This window comes from Astatotilapia calliptera, chromosome 6 (assembly GCF_964374335.1).
Source record: "Astatotilapia calliptera chromosome 6, fAstCal68.1, whole genome shotgun sequence".
In the NCBI taxonomy this organism is placed as follows: Eukaryota; Metazoa; Chordata; class Actinopteri; order Cichliformes; family Cichlidae; genus Astatotilapia; species Astatotilapia calliptera.
Genome location: NC_137427.1, coordinates 4,908,191 through 4,936,083, shown reverse-complemented (window position 1 = coordinate 4,936,083; position 27,893 = coordinate 4,908,191). Strand labels below are relative to the sequence as shown.

Below are 27,893 nucleotides of genomic sequence, written 5' to 3'. Positions count from 1 at the left end.
ATTATTTGAAAGATTTAAACATCATTTATTGAGGTACAGAGTTGGTGTAATGATCTGCTACGATGAAGCAACAATGTAGAGTAGGAAGCGGGACTGGGCATGCCACCGTGAGTGTGGATGCTGGTGTTTTTGGAGATGAAGCACTTTGAGACTTGGATGAGTGACAGGGTGAACATGGGGATGAAGAGCACTGAGGTTTAAAGCACAGGGAACAGAGAATGATTAGCTCTCAGAAGGAAAATTACTGCACTGACTGAGGGTGAAGTAAATAATAGACCAGCAGCCCAAGGGCTCAGGAATGCTCTGCTCAAGTGAATATAGATATTTCTTATTGAGCTTTAGCATAAGCTTCATTAGACTGAAGCAAAGGGGATATTCCTCAATAAACACTGGGAATGCTAAACTGTTGTTTTAGCACGTATTCATTGTAACAGAGCGTGGTTAAAAAACTGATGTCTGATGATTTCTACTAGATTTGCTTCATAAAGTTCTGCTGGACGTCCTTCTCCAGGTTTTCTAGCACTAAGTAGATTAGTTAACATGTTACCCCTTCACTGATTAGAGCAGAAATTACAGAACCTGAGAACAACAAGAGCAACAACGATTAATGCTCCACAAGTCTGGATTACATTGTGAAATGGTCATACCACACACATCCTTTTATCTTACAGAGCTAGCTGCGTGTTGTGTAAATGGTTTATTGAAAGGGAAAGACCCACACAAATAGCCACCAAGAAAAGCAGAATGAAACAAGCAAAAATGCCCCCTCATGATCAGGACTTTAACAACCAAACCTGGCACGCAGACACATCTAAGTTTTATCTGTATCGCATATTATGACATCATCCCATTGCCTAGCAACCACCTACCAATGGACTATGACCCATTTATGAACCTGTAACACTTCATAAAAGCATTTTATATATTTAATGGACATACATTTATTAAATTAATACATTTTAATGTATTCGAATTTAAACACACAGAACTTAAATATTATGATATACGATCTATTATGACATCAGCACGTCTTCATGGTTTTCATGGTGGTCATCCGTCCTTCCATCCATCTCCTTAACCACTTATCCATTTCAAGGTTGCTGAAGAGGCTGGAGCCCATTCCAGCTGTGATAGAGTGAGAGGCAGGGGTACAGGTCACCAGTCTGTTGCAGGGTCATGGAAATAATACAGTCAATATTTTTTGGTTTGTACGAGAGTCTGACTAGACCATACTTGGACACGGACACACCACCCCCTTTGCCACCTGCCTCATATCAGCTTTGCACTTTCTTTTCTGACACGGACCACAATCTCAGTAAAACTGGGTTAGCATTCAAACAGTTCAGAGGAAGGTGTATTTGATGCAGTTACATAACCAATAAATTTACCTCACTTCTGTTAGAGTGCCTGGCTAACTAGCTTGCTAATGACATTAGTAACACAGTATTACTTCTATGTATATCCATGGACAGAAAATCAACATATTATGGGGCTCCCACACACATATTTCTTAAGTGCATGGTTTAATTTCTAGTTCCTGGTTTAAATCTCCTGGTCAGGTGGGGCCTTTCAGCGGCCTCCCACCATTCAAACAAATGCATGTTAAGTTAACTGGTGGTTCCACATTTGCTGTATGTGTGACACAGATAAAATGCTTAAAGCAAGAATCAATCCATGCATGAATGTGTGGCTATAATAGATGATGATTGTGACATGAGGTATGTAAACAAAAGCACTTTGAGTACTCGGTAATACTAAGCAGTGCTATATAAATGCCAGTCTTTCCATTAAATACACACATGTATGGATCACGTAACCACAGGCGCTGGATATATGATACATACTTATTCAGAGAGCTTGTGTATCTACACTTCCTGAGCACACAGTTTGGTCACACATCAACACAAAGCAGCTCACAACTACACCATGCATTAACCTCGATCTTGCATTTGTTTTTCCGACACATGAAAGCGCTGAGATTCTGTTACACTATGTACACTGTCAGTCTTCAAGAGTCATAAATACACTTTAATCTAAACAAAGACCACAGTGAAAACCACACACCCATAACTGGCTTCTCAGACACTTCTGCCTGAACGGTCAGGACATTTCTTTTCACGTGTTTACAGGAAGATTCAGTCTGAGCTGTATACATTAGCCAAACATTGACTCAGGGACCTTTTTCCTGCATAGGAGATGTGAAAGGGTGTAGTCAACTTCACTCGGTGCCCGGTCTCTTAGTGCCAGCACTGCTGCTCCTCTGCTGTCACAATGGCATCGAATCCCTCCACAGGAGGCCGAACTGTATCAATTACACAGCCAGTGACTGTTTAATTTGAGATTTTGGTTTGCCTTCCCATAGACTCTCTATTCTTTCTGCCAGATTCACAACTAACCAACAGCGTGCGACAGTATAATATATAAATTAATCGACTAATTCTCAAAACATTCAGTTTTCTAAATATACTATTTTTAACAAATGTTGAAATCCGTGTAGCATTAACATGTGGTAATCCGTGTATGGACCTCCAGTGTAATGCACTACAATAGCATTAAATACAGCCATTTATTCTGCGTGTGGTTAGATTGACACGCTGTGCACATTTACTAAACCGAAGCTGATCGTTGCCACTAACAGACAAACATAAATGTCATCGTTACAATGCTTATAAAAGGTTTTTTTTCTTGCAATGAAATAGCCCAGGTTTATCAGACAAAACGATTTACAACCATCTCATTGAGTTAACAATAATTAACATGCTGGCTGCAGTTGATAAAATCTGCCAGCCTATTTCAGTTAGTGGAATCAATTTGCCTTTGTTTTAAATCAAGCACCCATTGTTTCATAAGCTATTGTGAATTTCTGGTGGTAAGTCTTCCACTGTTGCAGTGCTCGGCTAGAGGGGAAAGCTTGGCGGGCATAGCAACAGTAAGGAAAGGAGGCAGGGCCTGGTAAACAGATACACAACACCAGCACACTCTCTCCTGTCTTTCTCCTCTGCGTAGCAGGTGAAGGGCAGAGAAAGGGTTCATGCATGCGGCAGCTAAGTGGCTCAATGCGCTATCGACTGGCTCGCCGAGGCAACCTGCAGAATTCCACCGCCCCCTCACGAGCCTGGCAGACTATCTGTTCGCCATTCCTTCCCTCCTCCTTCCTTCCCTACCTCCCTCCCTCCCTTCCTCTGTCCTTCTTCAGCTCCCATCCCCCACTCCAACAGCTCCAGGGAAGCAGTGACGTGGGGGCTCGCTGCTCTGAGAGGGAGACATGGAAAGAAAGGCTGGCAGCGAGCAAGAGGGTGATGTGAGAGAGAAAAGACAGAGCTGCTGCCACACTAAACAGAGAGTGAGAGAAAGAGGCGAGGAGCAGGAAAGAGAAAAGATAAAGATCTCCTCCCTCTCCCAGCACTCGTTGACAATGACACCAGGAGAGTCATTTCGAAGCAATGAGCCAGAAAACGTAGAGCCGCCGCTGCCATTCATCCTCCTAAGCACAACACTCAGTCACCACCGTGCCACAATCACATTCATCTCTGAGAGAACAGTGCTGGCTTAATAACATGTATGGCAGAACACTCGTGCTATAAAAACAGGCCATTTGAATGCAGTGACTCACTTTAATAAAAAATAACCGAAAAGTGAATTGAGATTGTGTAGTATGACTACAGTGGTTTAGCTCGCTCTTTCATTCATTTTAAGATATTTGCTTTTGACTTGTATTTTAATGCAATAAAGGGGAGGATTGATACCGTGCGCTACATGATGCTCGGCCTGTTCAGCCACTGGAAAGCAGCCAAGATGATCACGTATTAAATTAGGAAATACGTCATTACTCATTTAAAAACATATTTTTTACTTAAATGACAGTAATGTCCTTTACGTCAGTTAAACCTATAAATCAAGCATTTAGTATATACTGAATATTTAATGTTAAAAATAAAGGAACGTACTGGTAACTATCCTGCTACTGTGGCTATGCCAGTACTTTACTGCAGGCAAATTGTGAATTTACTACAATAGTTTTTTACTATAAAAATATTTTGTGATAATAATCAGAATAAGAGTCAGAGTACTTTATTAATTCCAGAGGAAATTATGTGGTCACGATAGCTCCAAGACAGTAAAAGCTTTAATACAAATAGCTCTAATATACAAATATCCCCTATGTAATAGACATAAGAAGTATAAAATATGAAGTTGAAGCTGAAGTGCCCGTCTTATCATACTGGCATTTATTTTCTCTGTAAAGGATGTGCAGATAACACTGAATAATACAGAAGCATTAAAAATATAATCCCGTCAGCTGTTATGACTATACTGCAAATGTTCCTAATCCTAATCTCCATAAACAGTGTATTACAGTGTTAGTGTAATATAAGTACAGCAACCTATGCATGCATGTTCTGGTTTACAGTAGGCACGATGTACAATTACAACGTGTAATTAATCATTAAAAAACTACTAAATAAATAATCTGAACTTAAACATTTATATCACCACAAATCTCCACAGTGTGGAATCCTGGGCTTTTTTCCCCCTATTTCTCTGTTTTTTGTGACTCTGAAGTCTCAAACGAGGCGGGAGAACAGAGGAAGCTTGCTATGATCAATGATGCATACGTGCATTCTTTGGAAGTGTTGTTACTTGTGACACATGAAAGAGCGTGACACTGCTTTTTCAGTCATCTGAAAAAGAAAGTTTTCCACAGGGCCCATGAAAAAAATAAATACACCTTTACTGCTTTCACAGGGAGAAGAACGAAAGCAGCAGCCAGGCGCTGATAATCAAATATGTTTGAATGTGGCCACCAATTTAATAACAGAGGTCCTGAGCATTTGGGTCTTTAGTAACACAAAGACGTAATCTTTGTGTCCTTTTGTCTTCCACTGTTTATCCAGGAGTGGACATCTCAACGTAAGACCATGTCATGGTTAGAAAAACTGCAAAAATATGGCTTGATTGGAAGGGTTGCCAGGAGAAAGCGCCTTCTCTTTAAAAAGAACATGGCAGCACACCCTAGGTTTGCAAAGCATAAATACTATCAAGCATGGTCGAGGGGTGATGATTTGGCGCCTCTGATGGAGTCACTGAGTCAATCATGAACTCCTCTGTACCCCGAAGTATTCTAGAGTCAAATATGAGGCCATCTGTCCAACAGCTAAAACTTGGCTAAAGGTGGGTGAGGTATCAGGACTGTGAATCCAAGCACTGCAGCAAATCTATATAAGAACGTAACACCTTGGTTATCTTATTTTTCCAAAGTCGAGAACTCAACCTGACTGAGATGAACTGTAGCTACATTATGGAGAAGAGTGGCTCAAAAGTCTTCCAGAACAGTGATGATAAAATGATAAAATCATACTGAAAATGATCACCTCGAGTACCTGCTGCTGAAGGACTGACTGTACAAAACATGTAGTCAAGACACTTTAACAATTATTCCCTCATAATTTGTCTTAGTTATTTAAATGTGCCAATTGGGTTAGCACTGACCCCCCTTGGTCTTAAATTTAAATGAGTTTGTGTGTGAGCATATAAAATGTGGATAACATGTGGCCTGTTTAAAGCACCTTGTGGTCTAAACGACTGAAAAAGCACTAATATATATCATGAAAATTCTGACATCTGAGCTCATAAAATTCTGCAGTAACAAAACAGCAGGCCGACGATGCAGCAATGGTGCTATACTTTACTGAAATTGCTTTAAATGGACGGCTCCAAAGCCAGGATGTCTGAGTTTATTTTATTTTATTATGCTGGTGCCTCAACTCATGTCTCTTCTTCACCTCCTGTGGTGGGAGAGGATGCAAGAAGAGGACACAAGGAGAGGAATCAGGGATGATTCCTCAGGGATGAGTGAGAGGAGTGGTGTCTGCAACATCACTCTGATTTTTAGATTTAGATTTTGACTGTGTGCTAAATAAATCAATGGAACTTAACATAATTTTGCTCAGATGATTTATGGGCAGACTGAATCAACAGAGAGTCAAGTCTGCCTTATTTCAAAAAGAAGAAATATTGTATTTTGCTGTGAGACTACACAGTAGCTTGCTGCTTTTCCTCAGTACTCTCTGAGTATTGACAAAAATCAATCATAGAATCAAAATGTTGTGAACAACAAAATAAATTGTAATTTTTGCTGTAAAATTTGAGAGACACATTTTATAATACAAACTCACAAACCAATCAATATGTATGAAATAACATAAAAATAGTAATTTTCATTTAATACAGCGTTTTATTATTAATCCAAGTAGGACATCTTGTAATGGCCTGAATTGAATATTCATACCCAGCTCTCTACTTTCCCTTTTTTCTCTACAAATAATCAAAAATACCATTTCATTTCCCCCCAGTCAGCCCCAGGTCATGTGCTGATGATGAGATGGAAAACACAGCATGTCGTTAAGCTGCCTGCTAATCAGTGTTAGCTAGTAATCCTCCCCCTTTCCATCTACCACACGGGCCCCTTCTCTCCCTCCACCTCTGCTTCTTCTGCTGCTGCGCTGCTGCTGTAGTCTGCCTGCGAGATGGATGGCACAGCCCTAATCACCCCCTGCAGTGCACTGTCAGCGTGGCTGCGGGCCGCTCTTAACATTTACACCACATGATCACACACGCACACGCAATAAACACAAGCCAATAAGTGAGAAAATCTACCCTCCTCCTCCTCTTTTCTCATCCTGCAGGTACCGGCTCCCTCACCCTCCACTCTCCCCTCCCCTCTGCCTCTGCCCAGGGCCCACCACGCACCAACACTTCTCTCACTGTCACCTTGGATGGATTCAGTGAGATGTGGTTATGTCCTGAGGGCTGAGATAGATAGTCCTCCTCCTCCTTCTTCTCCTCCTCTTCCACTGCCTCCTCACACTGCGCCTTCCTGCGGTTATCTCCAAGCTGGAGCCTCATCAGCCTGCACAGTAGCTCTGGCTTCCAGCTGTCTCACCAGCAGCTCCAACAGGGGAAGAGGCTGCCAGAGGAGCTGGGAGGGAGGCCGCTCCTATATCAGCATCCTCTCATGTGGCCGGCTTCAAGGTTCCTCTTAGGCAAGCTTTCAGTCTTTCAGACTCATCTTGAGGCACGCACATGGAAACACAGCCTCAGTGGTTGGCATGAATTTTAAGAGTCTCAGAAGTGCAGATTTTAGCCCAGTTTTTATTATTTTAAAACAAGCTTTGGTTTGATAGTGTCTGTGTCATAGCTATTATGTGGTCAAATAATAATTCATAATAATTAAATAAATCTAGTGCAACGAAAATTGAATGTGTCCATAAACATCACGAGGAAATATCGTGTGGATGTGGAAATTCTTTCTAATTGAGAACCAGATGTTCTTTCTGCATTCATACGGGAACAAATCAATCAGATATAGACAGAAGTTCCTCAGATAATAATGATCTGTGTTTATCAGATTTCTAAAAGAAACACGTCCAGTTTGAAGTCTTATTCAAGAACACATGATGTGCATTTTGTACATTTTGTTCCCTCAGCTTCTCAGATTCACTCTTCGCTCATTGTGTCTGGTTTCATAACACCAAGATGGCAAAAATGCTCAGCTCAGATGCTTCAGGACAGGACCTCACTAACAAGGGTGTGAAATCACAGTGGCTATTAAATCTTTAAAAAGAAAACAACAAAAAACAAACTTTGCTCTTAAAGTACATTTGACATAAAAAAAATAATTATTTTCTCATGCAAAGGCACAATTTGGTCTCCTTTACACTCTCACACCACCGTCATAATACTTACAGATTCACTGATACATAGAAGTTTGATAGAGATCTGAGGAAAGAGATCAAGATCTTTTTTTGTTTTGTTAATTTCCTCACGCCACTTTTGAAGAATGTTTGGGAGATAGCATGACTTGATATGCTTTTTTTTATGCTAATAAAGCAAACAGGCATCTGGGAATGTTATTTTCCTGAAAGGGTGTAACTGTTTTGCAACATTTTTGTAGATTGTACCTGTTGAGAGTAACAGCCACATGTCAGATACCAAGGTTCTCAAGAACTCTACTGTCTCTGGCAGTCTCGATGTAGTCTCTTTCCCAGGTAAACGGTGCACAAAATTCACTTCTTCTATTGCTCCACGGTCCAGTTCTGATTCTCACATGCGAACTTCATCCACCTCTAAAACTCACCACAACGTCTGCAGCTCTGCAGCCTCTGTATGCAGGAAGCTGCAATGCTGTGTGTTTTCTGGCATCGCTCTTCTGTGGAACTGGACAGTCGTCACTCCCAGCATTCATCTGTGAGCCTTGGGCAGCCATGCCTCTGTTGCCAGTTCACTGGTTATCCTTTAATAGATATAATGAACACTGGGAAAATCCCACCACAAGATGTTTTCAAGGATGCGCTCACCCCGATTAGCAAACTATCAATACATTGGTCCTTGTCGTTAACTTCATCTGGTTTTAATGCGGTGGCTGACTGGCCACAAAAATCCTTTTTCATCTATTTCTGTTCAAATCTCTGACCTGGGTTATCCAGCTCCTCTTTGGATTGCTCCTCACCAACCAGGTCTCCTATTGCCTGGTTTGCTGAGTTTTTTTCCTGACTAGAGACATTTCTTGAAGGGGTTTTGAAAGAATCTTTCTTGCAAACAAACTTTTCAAACCATTATCCTTTTGACTTCCAGAGCTTTCAGAGATTGTGAAGTTACAGCAGTTTTTATACCTTCTAGAAGTCTTTTCTGTTGAGCTCCTCAAGTCTGTTCACTTTATACTACAGTCTGTCATCGATCTTCTGCAGGCGTGCAGCTCCAGTCTTCTCCATTATGGCCTCCAACCTGCCATTCTCCCTCTCTGGGAGAAGAAAGGCCTTCAGGGAGATTAACTTTATTTTTCCTCCTTACTTTTCTGACAGTTTCTTAAACTCTGCAACTGTTTCTGGTTCAAAGACAAAGGTCATTTTCCTGAAAGTTGCACATTTGTTCGTCTCTCTCACCTCTCGTAGCGTTTACGTCGTGCCTCCAACTTTGAAACTTTGAAAGCCTGAAGAGCTTTTTCTGACGAGAATTCCTTACTTTTGCTGTTCAGCGTTTATGTCCTCCATAGTTTTTCAACACTCCTGATCAGAAATATTCACATTATAAATAATTTAAAAGGTGAACCTAAAACAATAAAAGATCCTGAGAATTTAATTTGATGTTTGTTCGTATTAACTATTTCAAATATATATTATATTTTCTCAGTAATTAGTTCTTAGTTCCGAATTTGTTAAAAGAAATGTCAGCAGCTAAGAAGGAAACAAAAATGAATTAAATGAAGTATAATTGTGAAAAAAACATGTACACATCGTAATGCAATTAAACCCATGATTGGTCCATTTTGGCTCACTACCCACTTAGGGGTGGGGATAGGTTAGGTTTTAAAAGCATGTTGTGCACATGCAGAAAGTACTCCGTTTGGGCTGGGGTACAGAGGCGGCCCAAAGCGAGGGAGCTCAAAGCGAGGAATCTTATTCACAAACAATGAGAAAGGTGGAGCATGAGGTGGAAAGGCAGATTTGGTGTGGTTGGAAGTTGAAACTTTTGATTTGCTAGTTCTTCTACATTCCAACACTCACCTGTGGAAATGAGATATGAGTGTTTCCACTGTTGGGTGGCTAGACTCGCCATTAAGGGTGCCAAAAGATGCCAGCTGAGGTGGTTTGAGTCTGGTCAGAGTGCTTGCTGGCTGCCTACCTTTGGAGGTTATCTAGGCGTGCAAGCTGGAGAGAAGATCTCATCTGGCCTGAGAGCACCTTAAAGCATCGGTCCTCAACCTTTTTTGCACCACGGATCAGTTTAATGTCCAACAATATTTTCACAGACCGGCCTTAAGGTGTCGAAGATAAATACAACAAAATAAAATGATACGACCAAGACAAAAACTGTGGTGTTTTGTAAATATAATAATAAATGCAAATTCACTGTGTAATTGTGTAATTTTGTTAGCAGCGTCCTCCTGAAATGTGCCAACAACATTGAGAGTAACATCCTCCTCTCTGCCCCTTAATGCTCTCTGGTCGCTATGGTAACGTGTAAATATTTCTTTAAAAATAAGACACACAACTACAACAAGGCAAAGATCCAGGGAAACCGAGTTAACGATAAAAACCCTGAAAACCATAAATTTCACACCCGAGTCTCAACTCTCGTGGCCCGGTACCAAACGACTCACGGGAACTCGGGAGAAGAGTTCACCAGACAGAAGATTTCGATTTACCAAAAAGGTTAAAATACCATTTAAAAAACAAAAACAAAAAAAGAGTTAAACCTAACACTACAGGTTGATAGCAACGATAAAAGGCAGCACTCATGCCTTCCACAATGGAAAAAGCTAATTAAATGTTATTATTCATTGACAATACCTGAGAACTACCAGTAAAACAAGACAATCCACTGGTATGAGAGACAATGAAAACTGATATTTCTAGTTTTTATAGAGTTTCACTCAAGCGTGACGTTCACTTTGAGGCTATAAATTAGTCAGCGTCTTGTTATGGCATGTATTAGCTGTGTTTTGTTTGGCACTTCACTGTAGCTTCCTCATATGCTTTTATTTTCCCAGGATGCCTGCCAGGGCAGTCCAGCAAATTCCCTGCCCCATTCTGACTAAGCACATGTGTGTTTGTATTAAACATGCCCACGTCTGCTCCTCTCATGACCTGCTGACCAGATCATCAAATGAAACCATGTGTCCACTACAAGGCCAGGCTCCAGATGATTGCACTCAGCTGCTGTCCCTGTCCCTCCTCCAGCCTCCCCGCCAACTACACACATGTCGGCTCCGCCGCTCCCTGCCAAATACATAATTATCCCGCTTTCCATTGGCATCAGCGGCATCAGGTGGAAGTGTGAAAGACAAAGAACCAGCAGGATGCCACTACACATCTCCTAGGAGGCAGTTTAACAGTTCAACTTGCTCTTATTTTTTTTGGCAGCTTCTTGCTTTCATTTGTTGTACGAGGACATAAGGAGGTACACTGGAGCTGATTAGTCATAAACTGCACACTGAAGTCAATATTCGCATTTATGGACTTTTGAGTGAGTCAGGCAGGATGGAAGATGAACTCTGGACTGACTGGAAAATTTAAAGATTTGATAAAAAATTTTCAGGCCCATGTGATGTTTGCGGGAGGCTCAGCTCACGTCACTATCCGCGCAACATCCATTATGTACACTTTGCTGCTGTGAGTCACTCGGCACAGTGGTCACTGCTCATGACTGGTACCTGCCTTTGACGCACAAACACACACATCTTTATCAATTACATGTCTAGATGGGAGGCTGAGTCACTGCGATGCCGGAGCACATCTTTCCTGCTTCCACTCTAAAATGCACAGGAGAGGCTCACAGCTTGCGTCGTGGGCAGGTTGCCGCTGCTGACGTAAGCATGAGGTCTCTTTAGAAAGCCTGAGCAAAGCCTCTCAAGAGACTCATTTAACCCCTGAGTCACGCTCACCTATTAGCTTCCACATCATTACAATCCAGATAAAAATAACTTGCATATCAGGACGGAGTCTTGAGTCTCTAATTACATGCCAGTGATTTATGCACGAGGCTCGATTTCTGCATCTCTGAATCCTTTTGAATTATGCTCAGAAGAAGAGACAACACGTGCGACTCCATGAATCCCGTCGAATTGACTCTGTCGCCTCAGCAGGTTAAAAACATTTGTCACACGCTAACACGCGTTGGGAAATCAGATTCTTTAGAAGAGGCTCTCAGGATTTCATTTCGCTTTCATACAGTAACTCCCACAGAGACAAATCTCTGAAGACAGGCGTTTATGACAGGGTTGCTGTTTCTCTCCATCTATAAAATCACAGCACATCAATAAGTGGCTTTGACGCTCTTTATTAGAGTTTTTCCACTTTATTCTAGAAGAAAATAAAGTACTTTTTTACTGGGTTACATTTCTTTAAAAGCTATAATTAATTTTCATTTTAAAGGGACAGTTCACTCCAAAATCAAACGGTCATGTTTTTCCTCTCGCCTTGAGTGCTGCTTATCAATTTAGGTAGTTTGGTTTGCGCACTTCTGGAAATATCCACTGCAGAGTTGTCTCCCTCCTCTTGAATATCATGGATCTGACTGACACTCACTTTTTGGTGCTCAAAACTTTAAAACGAGCAGTGGTTTCTGGCACAACTTCAGCTACTTCTAAGGTGCATATTAGATGAGTACAAAGTCTGAAGAGGATAAGGTTCCAGCAAAACAATAAAGAGCAACTTTATTGTTTGACCAACATATTTTAGTCCAAAGAGCATCTGCCTTCCGTGGCTTTAATCCCACAGAGGCATTAAGGACCACCTCATTTCTTATTTCTGCACCAAATGATGTTTTGCAGTAACTGTCTGAATATATGAGAAAATAAGAGATGTTACATTTTCTTAAGCCACCTTCTTTGCACAAGGATAATCCAGAATCCAACTCTGCTTGGAACAGTGTTCTCAACAAATACTCCTTTGCACCATACAACACCTCAGTGAAATCAGAGATGTCTGAAAAGACAAATTTCTGAAAGATGAAAATGATTATGAGAAGGACTACACCTCTCCAGCTAACACACAACCGGCATACAGTTTAGTTTAAAAACTCAAAGCACCAGTGCCTCTTTCTAGAAATCATCCTCCTGTATCCAGCTATTTTCTCCAAACTACACCCTACCAAGTGTATCATGCTGCAGAAGGAAGGGTCCATGCACACATCTGGAGACACTTGTGCAAAGAACTTCAAAATGCTCAAGAACACCCACTCTCTGGACTTCTGGTTTCATGGCGGGCGCTCGTGAGATGAATGAATGGGGCCATATGAGGCTAAAGGGTTCATTTTCAAAGGGGAAAAAAATAATAAATATAGCTCTACTTCTAGTTTTGAAGGGTTCAGTAAAATCTCTTTCTGTGAGCATTACAGATACCATGAGCTACTTTTTATGGCATGAAGTGAGCAGTATGCTGATAGCACTCAGCTTCACCAACACGTTTAAGCTTGTGCTGCGATTTAGCTGCACTTCTAATATCTCCTTTAGTAATCATTTGTAAGTGGGGCTCATCAAGAGAGCAGGTCAGTGTCAGCATGTATTACCTGAATGCCGGTATTTTATTTGCAAAGTCATCATCACTGTAAAAAGAACAAGAAAAAACAAACCAGAGATGTTGTTTTATATTATTTCAGATTTATCCTCAATACTGCTTTTGTCAAGGTTTAGCTGCCTTCAGTGAGGACTACCTGGGCCTGGGTTCCTGCTTGTAAAAACTGCTGTTTTACAATACAATACAACTTTATTTATATAGCACATTTAAAACCAAAGGTACACCAAACTGCTTCACAACAAGGTTAAAACATAAGATATAAGATAAAAGGCTATAACAGAGTACAAGCCCCCCCCCCCAAAAAAAGTACCGGCAAAATAAGAAATAAGTTTTTTTCTTTTTTTCTTCATTTTTTAGTTGTGATTTCTGGGTAAAAACACGGCAGCTGGAATTTCCAAATCTACTTCTGGCACCCGGTCACCACTGGGCGAGAGCCATTTAGAGCTATTACATTCAATAGAAGGCAGACATGTCTATACCCGATATCTCCAAAACTGGGCAACTCACACTAAAACGACCAAGGTGAATAAAGAAACTCCAGGGGAAATATATGTAAATCTGACTTTTTGGGCTGAACTGGCCCTTTAACCTTTAGATGATTAAAAAAAAAAAGACATGATGGGTTATTAAAATAAAGCATTAAACCAACAATTTTCTGGTTGGGCTCCCCAGAGTTTATACCAGTTCCACTAAACATTCCTGTCTCCTCTAAACGTCTTAGATGATTTCATTTCATGAAATCCAAAGCAGTAAAATATATTAATTAATTACTTCAGACTCAAACATCAAACACCTGAGTCGCTTAATGAATTAAAACTGTCAGACACGTGTCGAGTGATTTAAAATACTACAAAGTTAATGTGCTATATTTACAAAATTATACATCAAACCAAATGTGAAAGTCTCCTTGAAGAAATCTTTGTTAACATATTGTACGCGCTATATTTATTAGGGATTGAACCATCAGTGTGTCCATTCACGTTAAAACATTATGAATCATGCTTTCTTTGTCTCCCTCCCACCAGCCGTCGCTGCCTACCAAAGACGGTAGAACATGTCACGAGCGCAGGCTGAGAATGGCATTAAAACCTGTCTGTAGTGCAGCGCTGACTCATTCATTTGATCTGTGTGGTGAGAAAAAAGAAGCTGCGGTGAATCCCAGCTGAAAAGGAAACGCGCAGTGAAATAGAGAGATGACAGACTGGGCTGTTCGGCTGTGGGCAACAACAAAACTGCAGCAGTTTGTACCAATAATGCAGATTTCATTATACTCAACGTGTGTTGGTTTAAACGGTTTGGTTTCAGGTAACAGTTTAAAAAACAGAAGTATTTTTAAACTTTGTGAAAATCTGCACAATTCAAAAGTCTGGAATCATTTGGTGAATGAAGTCTGTCATCCTTTCTTTTTCTATAGCCAGTCTCAGCAGAGAGTCTGACGTCTGCTGCTTTTCTCCTACATTAAAGAAACCTTTCAATTGATTAAATAATTGTAAAGCTTTTAGTTCCAAGGCAGCACTTTTCTTTATGTGCTTAATATGTACTTAAAGGATGTCAGCCGTGGTGGTTGGCTGACCTTTCACCAGAAAATATTTTGATTTAAGATTACTAAATGCCTCTGAGGTTAAGGTCAGACGACTTATTTATGGAAACTCCAGAAAACCTGAATCTCCCCTCCAAGTTCTTTCTTCAGAAGTCAAACAAACAGTAGTCGATTTGAAACTACACATCTGGATCTCAGCTTTCCTTTCACTGCCGTTAATCAAATCTTTTCTTCTGGACTTTAACGTCACCTCATCCCTCCATCTCCTGTTTTTCCTCTGCTGTTATTGGATCTGCAGCACTGCGCTGTGATGCAGGCAGAGCGTCATGTCTTCCTACGTGGAAATGTCATCTTAATCAGATGTTCCCACTCAGAGAAAGAGCGTCATCAAATGCTGGGGATTGGAGGATTTTTGTAAATGAATATGAGCTTTCGTGTCCACCTGCCGATTCACCTGCTGAATACTTCAAACTTACATTGGTTTCATATAAATCATGCATGTAAGACACTTATGTGATGCATGAGGAAGAATTTTCTCTTTTTTTTCTTTGTTTTTCACTTCTTGTAACAGTAATGTCACTTCTTCCCCTCCACTCACCCTGTCACTAATGAATCCAGTCATTATTTTACTTCAACCCCCCTCCACCGTGTGACACAAAGACTTGCAATCATGCGCTTTAGTTTTTTAGCAGAGGGGAAGTACTCCTTCTAACTCATAAAAACAAGCAGATTTACTTAAAGTTTGCATCTATTAAGACTGAACAAGCAGCTCATTACAGGTGGAGAAGAGTGAAGGGTTGGGCAGGAGTGGGTTTAAACGTTCTCCTTTCAAAACTAAACTTCAAATGAGCTAATTTCTCTGTAATTTCCTGTGGATTTCTCCTGTTAGTGCGCTCCCTTCATCCTGTCCTCTCACAAGCACTGATTTCATAGATCTGACTGGCACATGCACGTCGGGCTTTTCCATCTAAAGGACTTTCCTGTCCACACACATACAAGGAAGACAGAAACGTTTTTCTTTCTTCTTTTTTTTTGTTAATGGGAATGTGGCAGAAACTTCCAACATATCCCTGCAGCATCCTGATGCATTTATTAGATTTTTTTTAAACAGAAAGTTGGCATGATGATGAATTTAGAAGGAGATCGAGACAAAAGCGAATCCAATCACGCGAGACCAGTTTGTTCTCTCTCTGCGTCACTTTTTTTTTCTCAGGTGGTTTTAAAATAAAACGGAGCCCGGGCTGTGGGAGGAATTAACGCCGAAATATTAAATAAACTGCGCTCGTGCAGCTGGAGAGAAACGGGCTTATTTGCGCTAAACTGCCGACGACTGCGCTGGTTTTCGTTCCTGCCGTTGGCGAATTTTAAAAGCGCAAATGCAGCCGCGCGGTGCTGCTCAGGTAAAGTTTCCGAGATACCGTTAATAACCAACACGCACGTGCGCCATCACATTACACCCACCCCTGGAGCACGTGCCCATGTTCCCAAAACACGAGACAAAAAAAAAAAAACGAAAAGAAAAAAATATGTAGTATATCAACACTTGGCGCCAGCAGCCTTTTTTGCTCGAAGACAAATATGATACCTAGATACGATATTTGATCTTCAGCAGGTTTTGACGTCATCAGGTTTGAAGTGCAGACAGGTGACACGTGCACGGCCGCGCGGACGCTTGGTAGAAGCTCTCTGGCGAGCACGTTATGGCACTGGCACCTTCACCTTCACCCCCAGATTCTAATTTGCGACCTCGGCTCTTCTGCTCATCCTTAATTCAGGAGTGACGCAGATGAATTAGCAGACCGCACGAGCGGCGCTGTACGTGTGCGCGCGCCGAGGCTGCTATGCAGCCCAGCACAGAGGGGCCGACTTGATGAGTATTGAATGTTTTGTACATATGAAAAGCTTTTTGGGGGGAAAACAGAGAAGTGCGAGTGCGCTGCGTTCGTTCGTTCGTTTCAGGCGATATTTCACTGCCGATTTGCGCCCATTGCCTTATAAGGAAAGACCGCCATGCCTGCCTGCAATAGGCCCAGCGCAGCAGCCTGCGGGAACTCTACACTTTAACCCTTTCGCTGCTGAATTTTATTTAGTCCTGCCGTCTGAAACAATGCGGCCGGGGCTGCAGTGACATTTTTACGCTTTTGTTTTCGAATAGATGTTTATGAAATGACTTCCTCCCTCAGATTCGGATTAAATGTAAAGAATAACAGTGAACAGAGAGCTGCGTGTGCCAACAGCGGGAAAGAACAGCACATGTTATTTGTAACCTCCCTCTGTGTCCGTCTAATTATATCAAAATCCTCAACCTTCCCTCAGGTGTAAATAAGCGCAACCATTTCTAGCACAAACCGTCGGCTTTGGTGCTGCAGGTCCGTGTGCCCCCCTCAGCTTCAGGCCCGAGCTGGTTCAGGCTGTCCGTGCCAATAATGGAACCGGCTGGTGCCTGTCTTGTCGGGGCTCAGTCAGAAATAACCCCTCCGGAGTTAAAACTGAGGGCTAGAGTAAGAGGATGACCTACATCGGCTGCCACTCAACCAGGAGCTATCTTCTAACAACGCGAAAATCCACCAGAAAATCCCCGCGACACGCTGCCATGCGAAATGTCATCTCTTTGTGTGACCTTGACTCAGGGAAGATATGGAAATCTATTCATTGTAATGCGCATTGCAGCGTAGGGGCTCTGTTCGCAATTTAACTTTACACAGGGTCACGATTCATGCCGCATTATCCACACTACAGGGCTTCGGATGGGAATGTGTTTTTCCCGTTTCACTGGCATTTGCCGTAATAGAGAAGGCCTTGTTATGGTGGCGGTGATAAATCAATGTCAGACGGGCTCTGGCCTTGACTTTGGTTGGGCCTGTTGTGTATTTTCAGGTGGATGGTTTCCATTTTGAGGCATACAATCTTAAGTTAACCACCTCATCGTGTGGCCCTCATAAAACACATTTTGGATAGCGCTTTAGGTGCTATTAAGTGCGAAGGCGCAAAGTTAAGAAAAAATATCTCGTATAAACTCGGACTGTTGATGTGCTGTGACTGCAAATACAACATTAATTGCAAGGCCTTGCTCAGATGCTGAATTCAGGCAGCACATTCGGGCCATCACGTTTCAGGATAAAACACTCACCATTCATAGCAGTCTCTTCCAGTTAGATCTGGCTTCGCGTTCAGCGACAAGGGAGGGAGGTGAGGCGTTCAGGCTCTTGTTTTGGCTCGTAACCTTTACTACCCCAGTCACGTTGTGTAGTGCACTTGTTTTTCTGATAGGCGTGTCACCCTCACGTTAGTTCTTTAGTCACAAACAGTCTAATTTGATCTCACGTGGGCCAATAAAAGGGTGGGATAATAATCCACTTTTGTTTCAGTATAAGGAGACTATTGCTCACGAACAGATAATAATCAGGCTACATCTTAAAGATAAGTGGAATGTCAACAATGCGTCTTCTGACAGGTGTATCACAAAGGTTCTGCAAGAACGCGAAACCTTCATACATAAAGTTTTATATGTATATATGTATTTAAATAATCACATAATCACAGCATTTCACTATTCGTGTTTCCAGCAGTTTATCAAAATATAAGAAAAAAACGTTGTAATTATATAAATGTTTGGTTTTTTTATTTAGAAAGCAAATCAAAGATGGTAAAGACATCACTGTATTTCTCTCACTTGGATGTAAAGCCATCCTATATGGTAGTTTGTACCGTATCTGTTCTCCAGAGCCACATATTGAACACCCTTGCTTTAGGTAGAAAGTTTATTATTATCTGTCAAGGTGATTTTCCGCCCAGACAAACAGAAGAGCAGGTGATTTCACACACTGGCATCTCCCCACAGTCAGACATGGAGGACTTAATGATATTAGAACTTCCTACCAACAGGCCGGAGAGGTACAAGCTTAGACACTGTCATGTAGGCAAAATTAGTGTCATATTTTTGTTTTTCTACAGGAAAAAAGTAAACGCCATTCATGTCTGGTTGGTGTTAATATCCTGGCACAATAAACTAGCCCACAACAAAATTTCAGCTACCAGATTTTTCCTTGGTTTTCATCCCTCGCCAAATTTCTCAAAGACATCCTCTACATCAGCCACTTACAGCTTTTTTCATGTTGTTTACGCGCCGTTGAAGTCGTGATTACACTTTTTACGACAGTCTCCGAATGCAGCACGGGAACAACCCCCGCCCCCAATAACCTCCCCCTCATGTAACGTCACACCAACGGCTATTTGCATGAAGTGTTTTCTGGCTGCAGCTCGAGCTCGGCTGCAGAGCGAGATCCTCAGAGGGGGAAAGCGAGGGAAGCGGTGCAGTGAAAATAGGAGGAGGGGGAGTCTTGTGTTTCACATCAGAGGAGCAGCGAGGAAAAACGGGCTGAAAGCAAGGATAAGGTGTCCGATAACAAAAGCAGAGAGGGGGGGGAAAGCAGAAGAGCGGCTTCTCTTGTATCGGAAAATGGAGCTACCCGCCGCGGGAGAGCACGTCTTTGCGGTGGAGAGCATCGAGAAGAAGCGCAGCAGAAAGGTTTGTCACAAGAGCACCGAAGGACATTTTTGCACACATGCACTTGGAAAGGAGGCTGATTTTTCTTTTTCACTTCTGCTTTCAGCGGAGCATATGTTGTTTTATTATTACTATTATTGTTATTCGATATTTTAAGATGACTGTGCAGCGCGGAGTAAAGTAACGTTACGCTCATTATCCCGTTTCTCCTCCTTCACAGGGACGGGTTGAGTATTTGGTCAAGTGGCGTGGATGGTCTCCAAGGTGAGTGCACTTGATAACAGAAATACACTCAACGAGGACGCCACATCCAAAACAGAAAGTGTGCGCAAGTGTAAATGCCTGCATTTTTCTGTGCGTGGGCGCGCGTACGGGGGGTTGCGCGTTCTTGCTCTGGGCACTCGGCGCGTTTATTGGCCCCGATGATGGATGTGGTTTCCCAATGTATGCAATCCCCAGTGTGCCAATTAGAGGAAGACATGTCTATAATTGAACACTATGTTTAAGAAATGCCACGTATCGAGATTTGTGTGGAGGCCGGACCGTTGTTTCCTCCCCCTATTACCGTGCGTAAAAGTTACCCATGATTTATTACACGTGTATCCACAGGGAGGACAAGCGTCTCAGCATGTTGTTTACATGCACGCCCACAATTATGACTCTAGGGAGATTTTATAAGTGATAGATTGAATTAGGTCCTGTCACCTGGGTATCTTCAGCCAGTGCCTGTTATGGTGAGCCGTTTTTGACTGGCCAGCGTGCACTCACTGCTCTCTGTCTCTCCTCTGTGGACAGATACAACACATGGGAACCAGAGGAGAACATCCTGGACCCAAGACTACTTGATGCGTTTCAAGACAGGTACGTTTGATAAAGAAGCTTCACAAGCTGCTGAAAAACATGATAGAACAGGTTTTAATCCACTGTATCTTACATTTCCAGTTTTTGTCACAGCACATAAAATATCTGTCACCCATCCCCAGAGAGTAAAGCAGGTTCCCCTGTAAGTTTTAGAAGTGTAGAGAGTTTGGTTAACAGAAAAGCCTTAATGTTTGTCTTTAGATTAAACCCTGTGTCATCAGAGTTGGATCAGGGTTAAGCTCAGGTTAGGGTTATCAGATCAAACTGAACCACTTTGTTGCGCATCTACTTTTTGTTACCTGATAGTTATTTGAGTGTCGGCATCATGTTATCCTGCTAAAGTGCTACCTGCTGTCCTGCCATCCACTCACCAGATGACCAGTGTCATTTTCCACAGCATGACTGTATAAGTGAATGATGATTGTTCAAAGGTTGTTTGATCCCTTTACTTTTTTGCAGGTTAGACTTTTTTCCCCTGGATTTTCTGATGTGCACCACTTTTAAGAACACAAATACAGAGGACACGAGACACCAATCACCAGCTTTCAGAGATGAATAACACTTAGTATTCAACTAAAAGATCTCCATTAAAAATCAATGAAGTCTAGTACTAGGATCAGTCCACATCTACGAGACAGAGTTATGATGTCACTTTATACTTCTTTAGTTGTATAGGTGTACTGCTTATTTAAAGTATCTGCATCTTTCACATTGTTTAAATTGCTTATGGATTTGCATTTATACAGTTTCTAGTGCTATAAATCCAGCTTGCCTGCACACATGTTAAAGTCAGACTTTCTGATGGCACAAAAAAGCCTCAGCAGACAAATGTGAAAATAATTTAGTCACATTCTGCACATTACATCATCGTGCATGGTAGAGTTTAAATATCTGTCTGAAGGAACATGAAGCAAAGTGTATTTTGGAGTCGAGGGAAAGTTTACATTATGGTTCACATCTTTAAGTAATCGGCTCATGATGTGATGACGGTGCAAAAGCAAAGCAAGATTGAAGGAACTACATAGTATCTTAGTAAACGTATATATCAGAAAAATTCAAATATTACCCTTTAGCGTTGGCTACCTTGGTGACTTTAGCTGTTTGGCTAAATACTAAATACTCTCCTGAGTGGCTGACCAGGCTGCTCCGTGTGAAGGGCAGTGTAATTGAATTTCCTAAATGCATGCTGTGTTAAACTGTCACTGGCTTCTCTCTCAGTCTCCTTCAGCTTTTGCCTACAGCAACCTTTCAGGCGCAGGTCACACGTTAAAGCAAAACATCGACTTCACTCTACGGCTGTTTTCGCAATTATCTCTCGCTTGCTCCAAAGAGGAGGGATTTTATTGAAACTAATTGCGTGCCTCTCGGGGGAGCCAAATCGTCTGAATGCCAGGCTATGAAAATACACTGAGTCGTCATTGTAATTAGATGTGAGGGGGGGAGGGTGGGGGAGGAATCTGACATCACTCCTGTCAGCGGTATTGAATTACTGTCTTGGAGGGACTTGGATGGAGACTGAGGAAAGTCAGAGAGGGGTTGGCCCTTATCTTCCACCGTGGATAGAGTTTGTTTACTGGATTATGAGTGTTAGTATAAACTGACTGTTTAGCTTTTGTAGCAGCTGAGGATAAATGTACATTTGATCCTGTTTAAACAAAGGCGAGGACAGGTAAATATATGATGAACAAATAACAATGTATGCTCACCTTACATCAGGAAGTGTAACACATGCTCAGCGTTTTCTAATAGAGCATGAGGAGGACACCCATGACGTTGTGTTGCCATGCAACTGCAACTCATCTCTGTGTCATGGTTCACTGATTGGCTGGTCTATTCCTCTCCCGCAGGGAACGTCAAGAGCAGATGATGGGGTATCGCAAGAGAGGACCCAAGCCAAAACATCTTCTGGTCCAGGTAAGAAAAAAAACATATAACAAGGAAACAGGACTTCAGTTTTTCTGTTTTTTATTAACCAGAACACCAGAAAGGCAGCAGCTCAAATAGCATTGTTTACACACAGCGCATTCACACACTGAAATATACTTCAAAACATGATTCTAAATGCTAATCTTGATTATCAGTAATGATGAATGATGCTTAAGTTTCATTTTTATTTGTACCTCTCTCTCTAAGGTCGGGAAATTTCAGAAAATATTAAAGAACATGTGAAATATGTCACGTTTCATCATGTGAAAATGATGAAACATGTCATGAAAGTTGTGATACTAAAAAAAAATAAAATAACGTTTTCGTCTCTAACATGGCTAAAGCTTTTGGTACCATTAAAGCCTACATTCCCCAAAATGCAACTCAAAGCTCCTTTTGTTAGACCCCGCCTGTTAAACGTTTGGGCTTCACACTCAAATTTTTTGGCTTTCAAGTTGTGATTATGAAAGCCATGCTAGATGAAGATGTTCCAAATAAATATGTGGTTAATATGTTTTTCTATTTTGTTTTTGTTCTTGTTGTTATTTATACATGAATAAAAGCATCTTTGTATAATATGCATAATTTCATGTCTGTAAGCCACTTCACATTATCTTTTTAACGTGAAACTCGTGGGACACAGCAGATTAATATTGGCCACAGACATCTGTAAATGTATTTGGGTATCAGTCAAGTTGTTACAGATATTTGGCTGATATATCAGTATTCCCTATTTTAAACTGAGATGACCCATCATGGTTTACTCCACAGGGTTTTGTTTTACCTGTATGATGAGATAACAAAGCTTCATTTGTAAAAATTTAGGTGTTGGCTCATTTACGGAGTGAAAATTTGAATGAGCGAGGGACGTTATCTTCATTAAATTCTATAGGAATCTGTCTCCTGACCTAACAGTTGCAGTTAGGTGACTGCGATTGTACATTTAATGCATCAATCACTGGCCCAAAGGGCTAAGGGATCCCCTCGGAGGCATGTTTTTGTTCCTCTCAGGAGGGTGTTGGTGGTAACACATGGGATAAAGTCAATGCCGGGACACAAAGCAGCCAATGACATTCCTCCAAGCTGAGGTCACAGCCACGGGAGACACTTTGAAATGTCACTGTGATGGCCGGGCTGGTGGCTCAGAGAGCTGCAAGGGATCTGTAGGAGGGCTGTGTCAACATGGACCCAAGGCCTCTGAAATAAACCTTGTGCTCGTTTGGAGCCCCGTCACACATTCCAAGCACAGTGTCTTCATTGCAGCTCGTGGGCCCCATGAAAGCCTTTTTTTTGTACCCAAGGAAAGACACGTGTGTAGAAACTGGAGACTCTTAATCATTAATCAAATTCCCAGCTCAAAGGGATGCTCTTTATTTTAAATGCTCATTAAAACAACACAAATCATTTGATTCTTTATCGATGGGGCTTGGGCGTTTTTAATAATGCTGATTACTGTGTTTGCTCGCAGGTGCCTTCCTTTGCCAGGAGGTCCAGTATCCTGGCTGACCTACAAGAGGCGTCCCTGGATGAGGACAGCTGTCAGAACGCCAGTCCCATCCAGATGCTTCGTCCGCAGCCCCAGCATTACCAGCTGAACAGTAAGAAGCACCACCAGTACCAGCCGCTGTGCAGGGAGCGTGAGGCTGAGCAGCAGGCTAACGGCAAGAAGTTTTACTATCAGCTTAACAGCAAGAAGCATCATCACTACCAGCCAGACATTAAGGTGCACGAGCCCATATTTGCTAAACCCAAGATAGACGTCCAAGCTCCTGAGCTGGCTAACAAAGAGTATAACCTTCCTCCGGTGCTGCAGCAAAAGTGGGTTCGGGACAAGGACTCGGGCTGTCTGACCAAAGTGAAGGATATCACCATGGAGTTGAAGAAGCTTCCGGCAAACTTCAACGGACACAAAGAGCAAGAGAAGCCAAAACCTAAGGAGGACGCTTTACCACAGCCCAACGGTGTCAGCAGCAGCAAACTAAAGATTGTGAAGAACAAAAACAAGAATGGCCGGATTGTTATTGTCATGAGCAAGTACATGGAAAACGGGATGCAAGCAGCTAAAGTGAAAAACGGCGAGTGTGATGCTGCTGAAAAGCCACCGCAAGGCACCGACAATGGTGCGGAAAAGCACCTGGAAAAGATGAAGCTCGTCAAAAAGCTCGGCCTCATCAATGGATTTGCTAAAAGCCCCGTAGACAAAGCAACGTCTCTCAGTTCTGGATTTAATGGAAATTGCCCCAAAGAAAAGGAACCGTCCCTGAAAGCGGAGCTAACTGTGACAGAACAGGATAAACATGTTGAGGTCAGGGGTCAGGGCCAGCTTCCAGAGGATCAGCCTTTGCAATTGACAACCAAACCTAATCTGCTCTCCCGGCCTTTGAACAGGGGAGTCCCCTCATCACAGGACAAAAGAGAAGGCCAAGGTGGGTTTCAAGGGCTAAAGCGACACCTCTCTGACACAGATGGTGAGGAACGTGAGGGTAGTAAAAGGTTTTTGAGCTCCAGGAGCATAAGCGCTCCCAACACAGCATCATCACCTGTCCAAAGCATCAACATCGACCAAAATGGACACCACAGTCACCCCGGGCTGCAGGATTGTGGGTATGTGGACCAAGTGGAGCCCATTGACTTGAGTATTGTCAAGTCGAGGCCTAAAGCTCCAGTTCCCACGGCAGCCCAGCCTGAAACGCACACACAGCCCGAGGCGCTAACACACACAGAGGAGGAAAGACAAACAGAGGCTGACACACAAACAGAAACTCAGCTTGAAACACAACAACCTGCAGAAGTGGAGAACGCCGAGTCGCTGTCCGTTTCTAACCACGAACAGAAAAAGGAGGACACATTTCCCTCCTTCAAACCTTTCCTTGGGAATATAGTCATCACGGACATTACCACAAACTGCCTCACCGTTACGTTCAAGGAGTACATAGCAGCGTAACAATCTGGGTACCAGCTGTTCATCTGTATAAATGTACATGACATATATTTGTATTTTTGGATGCTTGAATGTACAAATCGACCCTTGATGTTGTTTTCATTTTGTATATTGGTAGTTCAGATAACAAGAGAAACTTTTTATTTGCATATTTCTTCTTATAAGCTAACGAGAAACTGTCTATTTGCATATTTCTTTCTTATAAGCTCAACCTGTTGTTATTTCTGGAGATTTTATAACATGCAGTATCTTCTTGAAACCTAAACTGCAAAATTAGATCGAGCAAATGAGGGGATGTAATTAAAGATGCACTTACTCGTGTAAATAAATACGCTTCACTTTTCTATGGATGTAACTCGTTTTATACAGTCAACCGTCTACATGTCAGATAATGTCAAACAAATGTAGGCTATATGGAGAATTTTGTTAGGAAGAAAATTATATTGAATCCTGGTAAATTACACTGTGTGTGTGTGTGTGTGTGTGTGTGTGTGTGTGTGTGTGTGTGTGTGTGTGTGTGTGTGTGTGTGTGTGTGTGTGTGTGTGTGTGTGTGTGTGTGCGCGCACGCACGCGCGAACAGATGGACAGATTTAAAGGATGCGTGCTGCTTGGACAGATTATGCCATTAGGCATGCTTAAACAAGCAAATAAAGAAAAATGAAGCGCCTTTTTGTCAATAAATATGATTTGCATTGTTAAAAAGGCTTTTAAATGGAAGATTATTCAAGCTCGATGTTTGCTTCTGTTCTGTTTTTTAAGCCATGCCTCTCTGATGCCGAGCACCAGTCGCCTGTGACTCTGATAATTTATGTTTTGCAGCAGCACACTGACTGAACGTGGCTTCTTTTTCTTTTATTTGAATGACATCAGTCACAAATCTGCTAGTTGAGCTCTCTAATCTTACAGACTAATACCACCAGCTGGGTTCTCTGGATTCAACTTTTCATGTCTCTGTTCTTTGGCACCCTGACGTGTTCAGTGAAGGCAGTGCAGTTATTATGTATGGGATCCCAGAGGCTTGTCTTGACATAGTTTGCAGTGGAGCTGCAATTAGAAGTGTGTAAAAGCACTTTTCATAATCACTTCTGATCCCCTGTGTCTCTTCCTGCACTGCTGGAGGTGGATTGAGCTGCTCTGTGAGAACCTGGAGCACCGTGTGCTTTTGTGTGCAGAGGAAAAAATAATGGCTTCTTATGATGCATCATAATTTGCAATAATAAAATTGTTTGCAACTGAGTGTGTTTGATGTGTTTATTCTCCATGCTCCTATAGCAAAGGGGGGGTACCCTGGTACCCTTAATCACGTGATGCGACCTCGGCTTCCCTCAGAGAGCTGAATGTTTTAGCAGGAAGAGGACGGCTGCTGTTGTCTTAAAAGGTTGCCTCAGAAGAAGCTAAATCTGATCTTGGCTCTGTCTGTCTCTGTGTGTGCGTGCGTGTGGGCTGCAGGCCACAAGGATTACAGAGCCGGGGTGTATTTTCAGATGAGCATCCTACAATCCCACAGGCTGTTTTGGACCAGCATGTGTGCCATAGTGGAGCTCAAAGTCAGGCCTTTTCACTTGTATATGTGCAAATTATTTTAACTCACATAAAAAACTGCTTTTTACAGAAGTTTGCAGTTTAATTCTGTCCTATATCAGCAACTGAGTTTAAAGTGAAACGATCACAGGCCTGAATTATGCAACAGTAAAAGAAAGACCTTAAATATTGAATATATTGAATCGCTGAATTCTTTGACTGAAAAACAAAACGTCTGTTTTGTGCTGAAATGAATGCTAAAGAAGTACGTTTGTAATTTAAAGCTCATAATTTTGACCTGAACAGCTGTTCGCGCCAGGTGTTTCTTTGATAAATCATGCTGCCACGCTGAGAGACTCAACAGGAGGCAACTGATTTCTTCGCTACAGGTTCAGCTTTAATGGCAGAGGCGGGGTATTATTTTCACGTTTCTTGTTTAATGCATGCATATAGTGAAGGAGCTGGTTCGTGCAGGTGAGCTCAGTCCTAAAGCTGCCCGAAACATTTTTGTCTTGCCACACGAATGCATCATCTATCCGTCTGCTGTGAGGGGAAATGCGCGATATCCGTATTTTCCGACAATGTGTGTGCATAAATAATCTTTAGAAAAGCGATGAAATCTGACATTCCGACAACCGCAATGACAGAGATGGCAGCTCTCGACCATTTCCTCTGCTCCAACCCGCCAATAAAACTGCTTTCTGTGCGCATTAATATGAGCGTCGACAGAGAAAATGGCTGTCCTCTCCTCCTCCGTGCGCGCTCTTCTCTTGCGTCTCTCCGAAACGCTGAGCAGCAGCCCGCAAATTATTACCGCGATGTTCCAGCTGAGGAGCTACAGCGGGAAATTCCCCGCAGGATCTAAGACCAAGTTACTTCCTTTGTAATGGCTGTTTGCGCTTATTCGTGTAAAGAATCTAATAAAAAAAATGTGACAGACACCAAACAAGTTGGTTTCTTACTGCAATCATCTAAAGAAGAATTGCACAAAATGCTGCACGGAGGATTTGCGCTGTTTCTCTTCCTGATTTGTGTCAGGTTGAGCTGATTTTGCGTGTGAGTGATGAACAGATCCAGGGCTCGTCTCACAGAAGACACGTGCTTTTTGAATTGCCAAACTTTTATTCCGAGGGGAGTCTCGAGTGGGCCGGCACTTTCTCCACACACATCCTTAAGTGCAGATTTTGGACTGCGCCACACATCAGCGCAGTTACAAACCTCTTGACCCGCCTGCCCTTTTAAAATTTAGATCCGGTTTAAATGCTGTGAACTGGACAGAAATTTCCACGCGTGACAAAATTACTGACTGAACCCGACTGTTTTAGCTCTTTATGATGTGAACATTAGTTCCGTTTGTAAAATGGGGAAAAACATCCTCTCAGGTTTTGTCCCAAACCCACCAATGAGCCTGGTACAAATATTCCTCTGAAACTCTTTTTAAAGCTGCTCACATAAAGGAGTCTTTGTGTCGTTTTTACACAGAAAAAAAGTTGTTTGAAGGGGAAACGGGTAGGAATAGA

General features: G+C 42.1%; 1 protein-coding gene and 1 long non-coding RNA gene across 2 annotated transcripts; one reads left to right on the top strand and one right to left on the bottom strand.

The window, feature by feature from the left end:
• Nucleotides 1-7: 7 nt before the first annotated feature.
• Nucleotides 8-18,202, bottom strand: LOC145429365 (uncharacterized). Its single transcript, XR_013909593.1, has 2 exons — nucleotides 17,747-18,202; nucleotides 8-1,163 (listed from the first exon to the last, which is right to left on the bottom strand). It is a non-coding gene; the product is annotated as an uncharacterized LOC145429365 (long non-coding RNA).
• A 636-nt stretch (nucleotides 18,203-18,838) lies between these two features.
• On the top strand, nucleotides 18,839-26,088 carry LOC113023624 (E3 SUMO-protein ligase CBX4-like). The gene is made up of 5 exons (XM_026169821.2): nucleotides 18,839-19,144; nucleotides 19,344-19,387; nucleotides 19,919-19,984; nucleotides 21,832-21,898; nucleotides 23,379-26,088. Exons 1-5 carry the CDS (start codon nucleotides 18,854-18,856, stop codon nucleotides 24,852-24,854), a joined length of 1,944 nt encoding a protein of 647 aa, XP_026025606.2. The 5' UTR covers nucleotides 18,839-18,853; the 3' UTR covers nucleotides 24,855-26,088.
• Nucleotides 26,089-27,893: the final 1,805 nt, after the last annotated feature.